We start from the raw sequence: 11,703 nt of genomic DNA, 5'->3' as shown, positions 1-11,703 counted from the left end.
AATAAAGGTGTGGGAACTCTGAGCTGCAGGTTTGCCATCTCGGGGCAGTTCACGACTGCGGTCAACTAGGACTCTGCAACCGGGCAGAGGAACACTGGGTGGGAGACCAGAAGTTAAAACAGACGAAGACCAAAACATCCAGCAATGATTCTAGGGAGTGAATTGTGCTTCAAAATACCTGTCTACTTCACCCTACAAGATTTCATGTACTAATGAAACTCAACAAACGCCGCCTGAAAGGAAAGCTAGGTTTATTCTTTTCGTTAGCGCTCATCTTCCGCCCGCGATCGCAGCTGCGTAGCGCAATGCAGGTCCGGTGCCCTGTGGCCCCCCGGAGACTGTAGGCGCCACCGATTTTATACCTCCCGGGAGCGCCGAAGGGGCGAACCGTAGCCGCACGTTGAAGGACTGTTATGCCGGTACCTGGCAATCCCAAGGAACCTCTGAAGGAGTAAGCTGATTCAATTCTCTGGGTGCCCAAGAAGAAAAAGTTGCACTGGATCCTGGGAAGGAGTTCTCAACCGGAAGATTTGCCTGGGGACCTGATCGCTTCCTGTTTGGTAACTAAGGGCGCGAAACGGTTGCTAGAGCTCCAGTAGCCACCCCGGAGCTTTGCGAGTTCCTGGGGTTGCCTCAGGTGCCGCTCACGGGCGATACGAGAAAGCGGATCTTACCTCTGCACCTTTTCTGAGGTCCCCTATCTGTTTGTCATCATGAGTAGTGAATTCCTGGCGGAGCTGAATTGGGAGGAAGGGTTCGCCATCCCGGTGGCGAACGAGGAGAACAAGATACTGGAAGATCTGGTAAGGATCAGGTGAAGAAGGCGGGGGAAGAAGGGGTCTGTTGGGGGACGTTTTCTAGTTGGCAGAAATACCCCAACCCTTTTTATTTCTCTCCGTTCTTTCCCTAGTCCCATCTCTTCTCGGTCTACCTCTCTCCGGCAGTATCTCCTTCCTCCCTCACCTGCTAGCCCTTTTCGGTACTTGCTAAAGCATTAAAATCAATCAATCAATCTAACTGAAACGATAATTGATATTCACAACGATAAAGCTTGAATCTTTACTCCCTACTCCTCTTCCACTCCTTGCACTCATTTCCAGCCTCCTGAGCAGTAAAGGGAAGGCTGGTTCTCGCGCCCGCTTTTTCCTTCCTCAGAATTAAGCGCAGTTTGCAAAGGGACTTCTGAGGTTTGCGTAGCAACAGTTATTTGCGGATGTTTGTAAACAAAAGATGTTATGGTTGACATTTCTTTTTGAGTTACTGCCTATGATGTTTAAAGTTTAAAGTGACTCGAAGAAATGTTTTCAAGAGGGATGTTCTAGTAAGTATGTATAATGTGCAGTTTACAGCTTTTCAAAGTGAGGATTAAGTTGTCACAGAAATATATAAAATATTTTTGTAAGGAGTATTTTACACCAGCTTGCAACCAATGCATTGTAGTTGTTAAAAATAAAATTGCAACCAGCTCAAGAAACTTTGAAAACCCGTTAGCAGTCAGTCTAAAGTTCCATCACATGGCAATGTGTTGTGTGGAAGAGGGTCCAAGAAGACCGATGATGTTTACACTACTTTAGAGAATGGAAGAGAAGGCCTTCTCTCCTCTGAGAAATGAAAATGAAAATCCTCCACTTTGTTTTTTGAAGATTTTTTTTTTCAAACTCTTCTGACTTATTTACTTATATCTAATGTAGATGGCTTCAGATTTTGTTTTTTGTTTTAAGTGAAGGGCAGCATTAGGAAATATAAGAGATCTAGCGCTGAGTACTGAGGACTAATAATAAGTATCCAGTCTTGGATTCTGATCCTGCTTACCAGCACTGAGTCCATTTCTTCTTCTGTAAACTGGAGATAAGTAAAATAATTATCTCACAGGATTGTTATACAGCTTTAAGGACTTTAATATAGGTTAAGTTCCATTCAAACGTTAGTTTTTGGTATTATTGCCATAATATTTGTCTCACAGGACTTTATATACATATTACTTGTATTAGCTATTTTAAAAAAATATTAAAGAGCAATAAAAAGAATAATGAGGGCCATAATCACTTCACCTGAATAAACTCCAATATTAAAAAAGCAACTCTTGAAAGTTTAAGATATTCAAACAGAAGAGAAGGGTATAAAATAAAAAATTCAAGATATTCCCTCCCCAAAGTAGTCACTGTTGACCGTAGAAGTGGTTATCATGGCTTTAAACAAATATCGCAGACATCATGGTCTACAGGTATACAGATAGAAAAGACAGGAGTATTATAAAACTGGGATCCTATTATATGTGCTGCTTTTAACATAGAAATTTAAATTCAATTTTACTTGTGGTTAAAAGGAGAAAATGAACGGAATTGTTGAATTTCAGTGAGTATTACTTGGTTATAAGACATACTGGTTGCTGAAAGATTTCTTTAACATTAAGAAAAACTAAATGGTTAAATTAATTGTTTTTAAAAAACTTCTTTGCTTCATTTGTAGACAGTATGGGTTGACTCCCTGATCTTTCATTTCTATCTTTGAAATGAAGAAATTAGCTCTCTTACCCTTCCTGCCACCTTCTTTTCCCCATTAAAAATAGTGGTTTTATTATTTTTATAATATCAAGGTTTAGTTTATTTTCATTCTATCCAGTGCCCTTAATTTACTACAAGTGTTTAGTCTTAGTTTTATATTTAAAAGGATTTAATGGTTGTTCATGCAGCCACTTTTACTAAGTTTACCCTTTTTTGAATTTTTCACTTTGATTCATCTTTTGACTGGTTGGGTACTATCCATGTGTAAGTTTCAAGAAGGACCCACAGTACTGTGCTTTCAATTCCTCACATCTCTGGCTGCCAGTCTGGGTCCTTGCATTGCCGACTTTACATTTATATTCCTTAAATCATAGTATCAGATCTTCAAGATACTTTCTCTCTCCCCCTACTCCTTCCTCCTGGAGTCCTGTGTTTCCCAGTATGGACTATTTTCCCACAGGCCTATTTCCCAGCTGTTAACTTGAGAATTCCCTTTTCTTTACTGGGTTGATGCTCTATTTCCTACATCACATAGCTTCTTTTTTCTTAGATTATTATTCCCTTATTTTAATGAAATACTTTCTTGTGTCTCCTTAAGAAGGGTCTAAGGGAGGTAAACACTGTGATTATCTTCACATATGATTGTAATTTGGCTGGGTAGAAGATCCTAGAATAAAAATAATTTTTCCACAGAATCTGGAAAGTATTGCCCTATTATCTTCCAGCAGTGTTGTTGGTGAGAAATCTGATATTAAAATGATTTCTTTGTAGCTTACTTTTTTTTTTTTTTCGGTATGTGGGCCTCTCTCTGTTGTGGCCTCTCCCGTTGCAGAGCACAGCCTCCGGACGCGCAGGCTCAGCGGCCATGGCTCATAGGCCCAGCCGTTCCGCGGCATGTGGGATCTTCCCAGACCAGGGCAGGAATTCGTGTCCCCTGCATTGGCAGGAGGACTCCCAACCCCTGCACCACCAGGGAAGCCCTGTAGCTTACTTTTTTAATCTCTGGAAGCTTTTAGGGTTTTATTTCATCTTTACATAGCAATTTTAATTTTGGCAAGTATATCAATCATATTTTAAATTTTCAGGTTATTTGCTTATTGCTTTTTTGTATCACATGGTCTTGTTTTAGGAGTACATTATCATTTACAATCTCTCTGAGTGTGTGTGTGTCTGTGTGTGTGTGTTTAGTTCTTGTCTTTTGTGTCCTGAATTATCTGTTTTCTTTGGGATCTTTTTGTTTGTTTATCTTGATATCTTATATATCACATTATGTAAGTTTTCAGTATATATCTGGTGTTCCTTGCATGTCCTTTTATATTGAAGAAAGAGGCAATAAAATGTTTGGGAACTCTATGGGGAAGGAATTATCAAGTTGTGGAGAGTTAATCATTATGCTTTCATTTAAAAGGCAGATGCTTTTGCTCTGGGTTCATTATGCAATGATAAAAGTCATAATTGATGAAGAAAATAAATACGTAAAAGTAAAAGCTATTATAAATTCAAGTAGGCCTTGACAAAAATATGTAGTTAGATACTTCAATATTTACTTCCTCAGAATTAGACAACTCTAATAGACAAAAATAAAAATATAAAAGATATGACTAATACAACAAAAGTAAGAACATAGAGAACATATATCGCTTAAGTAGAATATGTTCATAAAACATTTACAAAGGTAGATTATGTACTAGACCGAACAAAAACCTAAAAATGAGTGATCAACCTTAAATACAGTAGGCTAAGTGAAATAAGCTGGACACAAAAGGACATACTGTATGGTTCCACTTATATGAGAAACCTAGAGTAGTCAAATTTGTAGAGACACAAAGTAGAATGGTGATTTCCAGGGGCTGGGGGTAAGGGGAATGGGGAGTTGGTATTTAATGGGCACAGAGTTTCAGTTTGGGAAGATAAAAGATTTCTGGAAATGGATGGTGGTGATGGTTGCACAACATGTGGATGTACGTAATGCCACTGTACTTAACGTACACTGAGAAAGGGTTAAAATGGTAAAATTTATGTTATATATATTTTATAACAATTTAAAAATGAGTGATGGAAAATTTATAGGTCACATTTTCTGATGATAAGCCAATAGAATTTATAATAAACAATTTTAAAAATTATCCGCCATTGTTAAGAACTGAATACTTGCATGCCTTCCTCACCCGCCCCACACCTGCCCCATTCATATGTTGAAGCCCTATCCCCCCCCTCCCACCCCCCCCCGTGTGATGGTATTTAGAGGTGGGGCCTTTGGGGCAGGGGCAGCATGGGATTACTGTCCTTATGAGAAGAGGAAGAGAGACCAGGGCTCTTTCTGTCATATGAGGACTCTGAGAAGGCAACCATCTGCAAGTCAGGAAGAGAAATTTCACTGGAACGGAATTGTCTGGCATCTTGATTTTGGACCTCCTAGCCTCCAGAACTGTGAGAAATAAATTTCCGTGTTTTAGCCACCCAATCTATGATATTTTATTATGGCAGCCTGAGCTGACTAGGAGAGCCATCTTAAATATTGATACTTAGGTGAGTTTCTCAGAAATATATTTCTGGATAGCTTTATATCAAAGAGAAATTGAAAGGAAAAAAATTACCTTTTAGAAAACAATAAAGGGAGACTGCCTCATACCCACACCCACGGGAAATGGCAAAAATCTTAGAGAAAACTTATAGCCTTAAATGCCTTTATTTTAGATCAGTGTCTTAGCTTGGGTTACTACACCAGAGTAACATAGACTGAGTGACTTTAAAAATGGACATTTATTTCTCACAATTATGAAGGCTAGAAGTCAGGATCAGGGTACCGTCATAGCTGAGTACCTGTGAGAGCCCTCTTTCTGGCTTGTAGATGGCCTTCTGGCTCTGTTCTCACATGGCTAAGAGAGAGAGTGAGCTCTGGTCTCTCTTCCTCTTCTTATAAGGACACTAATCTCATCATGAGGGTCCTACCCTCATGTCATAGTTTAAAACTACTTACCTCCCAAGGGCTCCACCTCCAGATAGTATCACATTGGGGATTAGGGTTTCAATATATGAATTTGGGGGCGACAGATATTTAGGTCATGAAAATCAGTAAGACAAAAAGTAAAGAAACTAAGAACTCTTAATAAGTTTTTAAAAAGAACAATACAGTAAAAAAAAAGGGAATTAAAATAAAAACTGAAATTAATGAAATAAAAAGTAAAAAATATATTTATTATTACAGTTGACCTTGAACAGTGTGAGGGTTAGGGGGTGCTAGTTGCCCCCCCACCACCCCGGCAGTGGAAAATCTGAGTACTGATATCTCTGTCTCAAAAACAGGGAATTGATAAATGATTCACTCAAGGGCAGGAAGCTGAAACAGTTTGGATAGAATCAGGAATCAAACCTTAGTTCTTTTAATTCCCCATATTGTGATCTCTAAGCAAACACAAACTTTTCCCCACACTTAGTTAAAGATCTGTAAAATGAAAATATAGGTATTATATTGAAAAAAAAATCCCCATATAAGTGAAACCACAGTTCAAACCCAGGTTGTTCAAGGGTCAACTGTACTTAGTAAGTTTAATAAAATATAGGACATAACAAATGAGTAAATTAGTATTTTTTTTCTTCCTTCATTAAAAATTCAAATATTTCTTCTGCACTTTAGTGGATGGTGTTGTGTACCTCCTGGGTTGTAGCCCCAACATGAGGAACCACAGCTCCAAACACTAAGGAAGCATATTTTTTGTTGTTGAGCTTTTATACTGCTTTGAGGGGTGATATACTCTAGTGGTCCTGAGAATCTGTGTTATAATTTCCTAAAGGTTTGTTTGTTTGCTTGAATTTACAATGTTTTGTTTCTACTCAGGGTTCTTATTCAAAAGACACACAAAATTTATTAAGAAACAGGTTTTAAGCATGTGAGAGTTAGTTGTTCTGTTCTGTTAAGCTTAGCCTAAGTCTGTTGGTTTTGAATAGGAGTTCAGGGAGGAGCTACTATGCTGCGTGTACAGCTACTTTTCAAATTTATGTTTCATGCTCTGTGTTTTTCTTACATCTTGTTGCTATGCTCTGTCTGCTTTAGCTATCTTGTGGATTAATTACAGAATAGAATCTTATTAAAAGGGCATTTTAGCAGTGGACCTGCTAACGCTGTAAATCTGAGAGAGATTTCTATTCTCTTTTAATATGGTGCTAATTTTCCCACAGAGCTATTTTATAATATTTAAAAGATTAGTAGATTTTAGAAGTTTAAATGGATATTGCAAGAAGTGAAGTAAATGAGGATTTAATTTTCTTTTGATTTTAGATCCTTTTAATATGGTAAAAACTTAGTAGGACTTTGGTTAATCATAGAATTTATTATTTACAGTTGTCAAAGCTGCTGGATGAAAGGTCAAGCTTTCAAGATCAGCTACGTGACTATGAAGATCGAATTAATGCTATGACTTCTCACTTCAAAAATGTTAAGCAAGAGTTCTTATTTACCCAGGTAAAATAATGTTGAAATTCACATTGATTATATCATGTGTAGTCATGGAACATTTCACTTTGCATTTACATCTATGATTTGATTTTAGAGATATAATAGGAAACTTTCCCATAACTCAATAATTGTGAACATAACCTTGAACCTGAAAGTAGGTAGAAAAAAGACTTTTAGGAATTCTACTGCCACCAAATTCAAGGAATAATTAGTTCATTTGAAAAGGGAAATCATCATTCAAACAGTCTGATATATTAGTCAGGTGATTATAATGAGAAGGGTACAGTGATGACAGTGAGAAACTATGGTGTTAAGTGGAAGCAGACCTAATAAAACACATAACAGAGTTTCTGTCTACTTTAAAATTTTTCAGCACAACCCCCTGGAGCCATTTTGAGTGGAGGCAAATAGTCCATACCCTTCAGTAGCCCTTAGGACATGAGACGGTATTTTAGCATAGTTTAAGAATTGAATTTTATAATGACGATTCTGAGGTAATAGAAAAGTTAAATTATATTCAGGAAACTAAGGTAACTGGGAACAGTACAATGCATTTTAGAAATATTAACACAAATAATAAAAATTAAAACAGAGTGATTAATTAAGTAAACATCTGTTTTATGGACAATCTATTCATGTGTAGAATCTCTTTCCCTGATGATGCCCAGGAAATCAGAAAGCTCTGTAAATCAGCATTGGAGAGTTTACTAACTTCCATCTGAAACTATTTAAAAAAAAATGCATCAACTTTCCTTTGAAGAAGTATGTAATTCTTAAAAATGAAAAAAGTCATGTTTTTAATACCAATTTATACTTAATATAGGTAAGTGACTGTTTTATGGGTTTTTACAAGTCTTATTAGAAAGTTATAAATTTAATGAACTTTAGAAAACAATCTAATGATTTTTGTATCCTGATGTGATTTAGTAACTAATAAGCAGTTTGGAACAACATCTTTTCTTCAAGTTATTAAAGCACTGAGTTGGGGAATTGAGAAACAGAGATTTTCTGTAGGTGTATTGCATTATAGCCAAGCCTCAATTAAGTAGGACAATAGAGACAAAAGACAGTAAACTTCCTTCAACACTAACAGCCTTAATACTGTAAAAATAATACAAATGGTGATAACTTTGAAGCCCTACAAGATCAGCCCTACTTTATTAAGTAAAACTTAACACAAAGGCATCATTGTATATTAATATACTCTAGGACATATTTATAACCATCACAGTTTACATAATTACTTTAAAATTATCTCTTAATTAGAATATGTGATCAATTCTTATAAACATACCATTTCCTAAGTATTTTTAATTAGTTTCATTTTTTATTTTTAAATAAATGAATTATATCTTTTAAAGTCTCAGTATATAAATTTTGGTTTTCAGCAGTTTCCCTAGACCAACATAATAACTGAAAACTGCTGACAACATTTTTTCCTAGCACATTCCATGAACTGACTTCTTACAACTAGTAAGCAACACCGACTACAATGAATCACAAAGTCTAATGTGGTGTAGGTTTCAGAGAAGTAGAATTAATAGTACTTGATCTAAGCATTTTGTGGGAACTTTGTTATTTTCTGTCTAGTGGATTATTATGAATATTTTATAATATTAAAATTTAAAAAGTCTTTCTGTCTTGTATATTATTCTGTAGTCTCTTTGCAAAGCCAGGGAGCATGAGATTGAAAGTGAAGAACATTTTAAGATGATTGCTGAAAGAGAATTGGGACGAGTGAAGGATGAAATGCAACGACTGGAAAATGAGATAACTTCAATACGGGAAAAGAAAAGTGATAAGGAAGTATGTGTTGAAATGTTACTTAAAATTGTGTGCTATTGTTCCTTCTTCCCTCACCAAATAAACTTTTTTTTTTCCTGTATGGTAAAGGCATTCTTTTAGTTTCCTGACATTCACTTACGTTGTTTTTTGGACAATGAAACTCACGTGGAGCTGTAATTTGAATCAACAGTGATAGAATGTTACATTTATTTTCTCAATATTCATTTACCAAATAGTCATTGAGCCTTACTATGTGTAAAGTACCATGCCAGCTGCCTGTTATATACCACACTAGGCATAATTTATAAGTGCTACATTTTTCAAAGCAACATGTAGCTATAAGTGCTACTTTTTTTTTTTTGTGGTACGTGGGCCTCTCACTCTTGTGGCCTCTCCCGTTGCGGAGCACAGGCTCCAGACGTGCAGGCTCAGCGGCCACGGCTCTCGGGCCCAGCCGCTCCGCGGCATGTTGGGATCCTCCCGGACTGGGGCACGAACCCGTGTCCCCTGCATTGGCAGGCGGACTCTCAACCAGTGCGCCACCAGGGAAGCCCTATGCTACATTTTTAAAAGCTTAAAAAAGTCACTTGTAATTTTGAATTTCATTTTTCAGTTAAAATTTTTACTTTTCGTATTATCAGCTGGTGATTCTAATATTAAACTACTGTAACCTATTTTTCTTTTTCTTAGTTTTTAGTTATCTGTCTGGGAGCTCTTTCCAAATTCAATTCTTATCTTTACATATGCATATACTTATGGAAATGTATATATCTGTATCTCTCTCTATATGTATACATGTATGTATACATATGCATACATATCATATTAATTTGTATGTGTTTGCATATTGATCTGTTTTCTTCTTGTGAACCTAGAATTGGTTAAATGAATACATTGACAGAAATATTTGTATCTGCTTAACTACTATATTTATTTTAATTAGACATGTTTCCAAAATTTCTATATAAGAGGTAGTTTAGAGGCAGCAATCTGATTGGAAATGGGGCTGAAGGGCACTTGTCTTGGGCTTGAGTTAGCATATCAAGTACATTATTTTTATTAAGATTGTGTATCAGCTTGGGGTAGTTTAGGTGGAGTGACTAATGAGATTGCTCTAGGGGAGCTACCCTGAAGCCTTTTAAAGCAAACTTTGGCTCAACTCCTGTTTTCAACTTTGTATAATCATCTCCCCTCTATTTCACAACTGAATAATTCAAATGTTAGTATGATAGTTATACAATTAAATTAGGTATTTATATACACCTGGCCAGGGACAGAGGCAGGACTTTCTTCCTTTTAAATATGTCCTGTAATATGTAATGTTATGTTTTATTTTAATTTGTACAGTAAATAATGTTTTATAATTTCCCCATGCCTCCTCTCTTTGGAAATTAGAATTACATCTTTAAAACGACTCAAAAACTCGATGGTTTGAAATGTCAAATGAACTGGGACCAGCAAGCACTGGAGGCATGGCTGGAAGAATCGGCTCATAAAGATAGTGATGCCCTCACTCTTCAAAAGTATGCACGACAAGATGATAATAAAATTAGGGTGAGATATTATAAATTGTAGTGTTAGATTTTCTCTGAATTTGTAATATATCAACCATTTAATCTAAATTGGACTTATAATTCTAAAGTAGTTCTTAAACATTTTGGGTCTAATAAAGCCAATTATCCTGTCTCTGGAAAAATGACTATACTCAAATATCCACAAAATTTTGCTGCAAGTTTTACAGATCCTCTGAAGCCCTTTGTCCATTTAGGGATCTCTGGACTCCTGGTTAAGAATCCTGATTGAGAACGTTTCTCAAAAGCATTTCAGAAAAGAAGTTTTGTACTAGAACTATGTATAAGTATTTTAACTTCTTTTGTGTAATAGTTTGAATGTTACAGATAGTTTTTGCTGATTTGAGACTATAGTGCTACTGATTATTTAATATATTATTATAACCATTGCTTAAAAATCTACTTGTAATTAAATCTGGTAATATTTTAGTATCATGAAACATGCTATTTTCTAATAGATTAATACCACATGCATTAGTAAAATAATTTTAAATGGCAAATTATTGTTTAATCTTTTTTCTAACTTACTTTAAAAAGTATTAAAAGTCTTTTTAGAAACAATTGGGTTATCATTGCAGCACTGTGGGGCTAGAAGATAAAGAATATATGTATTATTTTGTAGTTATTTTAGATGTCAAATAAATATGTATAATATAATATGTATATGTATAATATAATAATACTTAATGTGAGATATGCTAACAGCTTTTATGTTAATAAAATGATAATTATGAATATTTTTGCATGTAATTACATCATAGGCACTGACCCTGCAATTAGAAAGACTGACTGTGGAATGTAATCAGAGAAGAAAGGTACTTGACAATGAACTCGCAGAGACTCTAAGTGCACAGGTTGGTTTAGTAAAGATTTTTATTTCTTACTTGTCAAAGTGATATTTAAAAAGCACTTAAATTCACAGAAATATTATTTGGTCTTCATTTGACAGTTAGAATTGGATAAAGCAGCCCAAGATTTTCGTAAGATTCATAATGAAAGGCAAGAACTCATTGAACAGTGGGAGAACACAATAGAACAGATGCAGAAGAGAGATCAAGACATCGATAACTGTGCCTTGGTAAAGTAGTTGTTTGGTCCTTGCAAAGTTCAGCTATATTTATCTCTTTTGTATTTAACTCATTCATTTCAAATGTAAATCACACTGTTATTTGAAAGTCACTTTTGTAGCAGGATTCAATAGTTTTGGTAAATGTTTTTCAAAGCTGACCCTGTATCCATTTAGAAATGAGATTTTATGAAGATTATTTGCTTATTGGATATAATGCCGAAGATTGGATCCTGACATCTCTGAAATGTGGGACAAGAGATCAACAGATAATGTTACTGCAGTAAAACTAATGCCCTGACTTATACATGGTTGTCCAAG

General features: G+C 35.7%; 1 protein-coding gene across 1 annotated transcript in view; it reads left to right on the top strand.

The window, feature by feature from the left end:
* The first annotated feature begins 613 nt into the window (after nt 1-613).
* The window catches only part of CCDC39 (coiled-coil domain 39 molecular ruler complex subunit), a 46,270-nt gene continuing 35,180 nt past the window's right edge, over nt 614-11,703 (top strand). The window contains exons 1-6 of the mRNA XM_059064576.2: nt 614-803; nt 6,847-6,966; nt 8,620-8,766; nt 10,141-10,299; nt 11,078-11,170; nt 11,266-11,394. Of these exons, the coding sequence (XP_058920559.1) occupies nt 714-803; nt 6,847-6,966; nt 8,620-8,766; nt 10,141-10,299; nt 11,078-11,170; nt 11,266-11,394 (738 nt within the window). The 5' untranslated portion in view covers nt 614-713. The remainder of the gene's footprint in view (nt 804-6,846; nt 6,967-8,619; nt 8,767-10,140; nt 10,300-11,077; nt 11,171-11,265; nt 11,395-11,703) is intronic.

Source organism: Kogia breviceps, chromosome 5 (genome assembly GCF_026419965.1).
Source record: "Kogia breviceps isolate mKogBre1 chromosome 5, mKogBre1 haplotype 1, whole genome shotgun sequence".
In the NCBI taxonomy this organism is placed as follows: domain Eukaryota; kingdom Metazoa; phylum Chordata; class Mammalia; order Artiodactyla; family Physeteridae; genus Kogia; species Kogia breviceps.
This window is presented reverse-complemented; position numbering and strand designations above follow the sequence as displayed.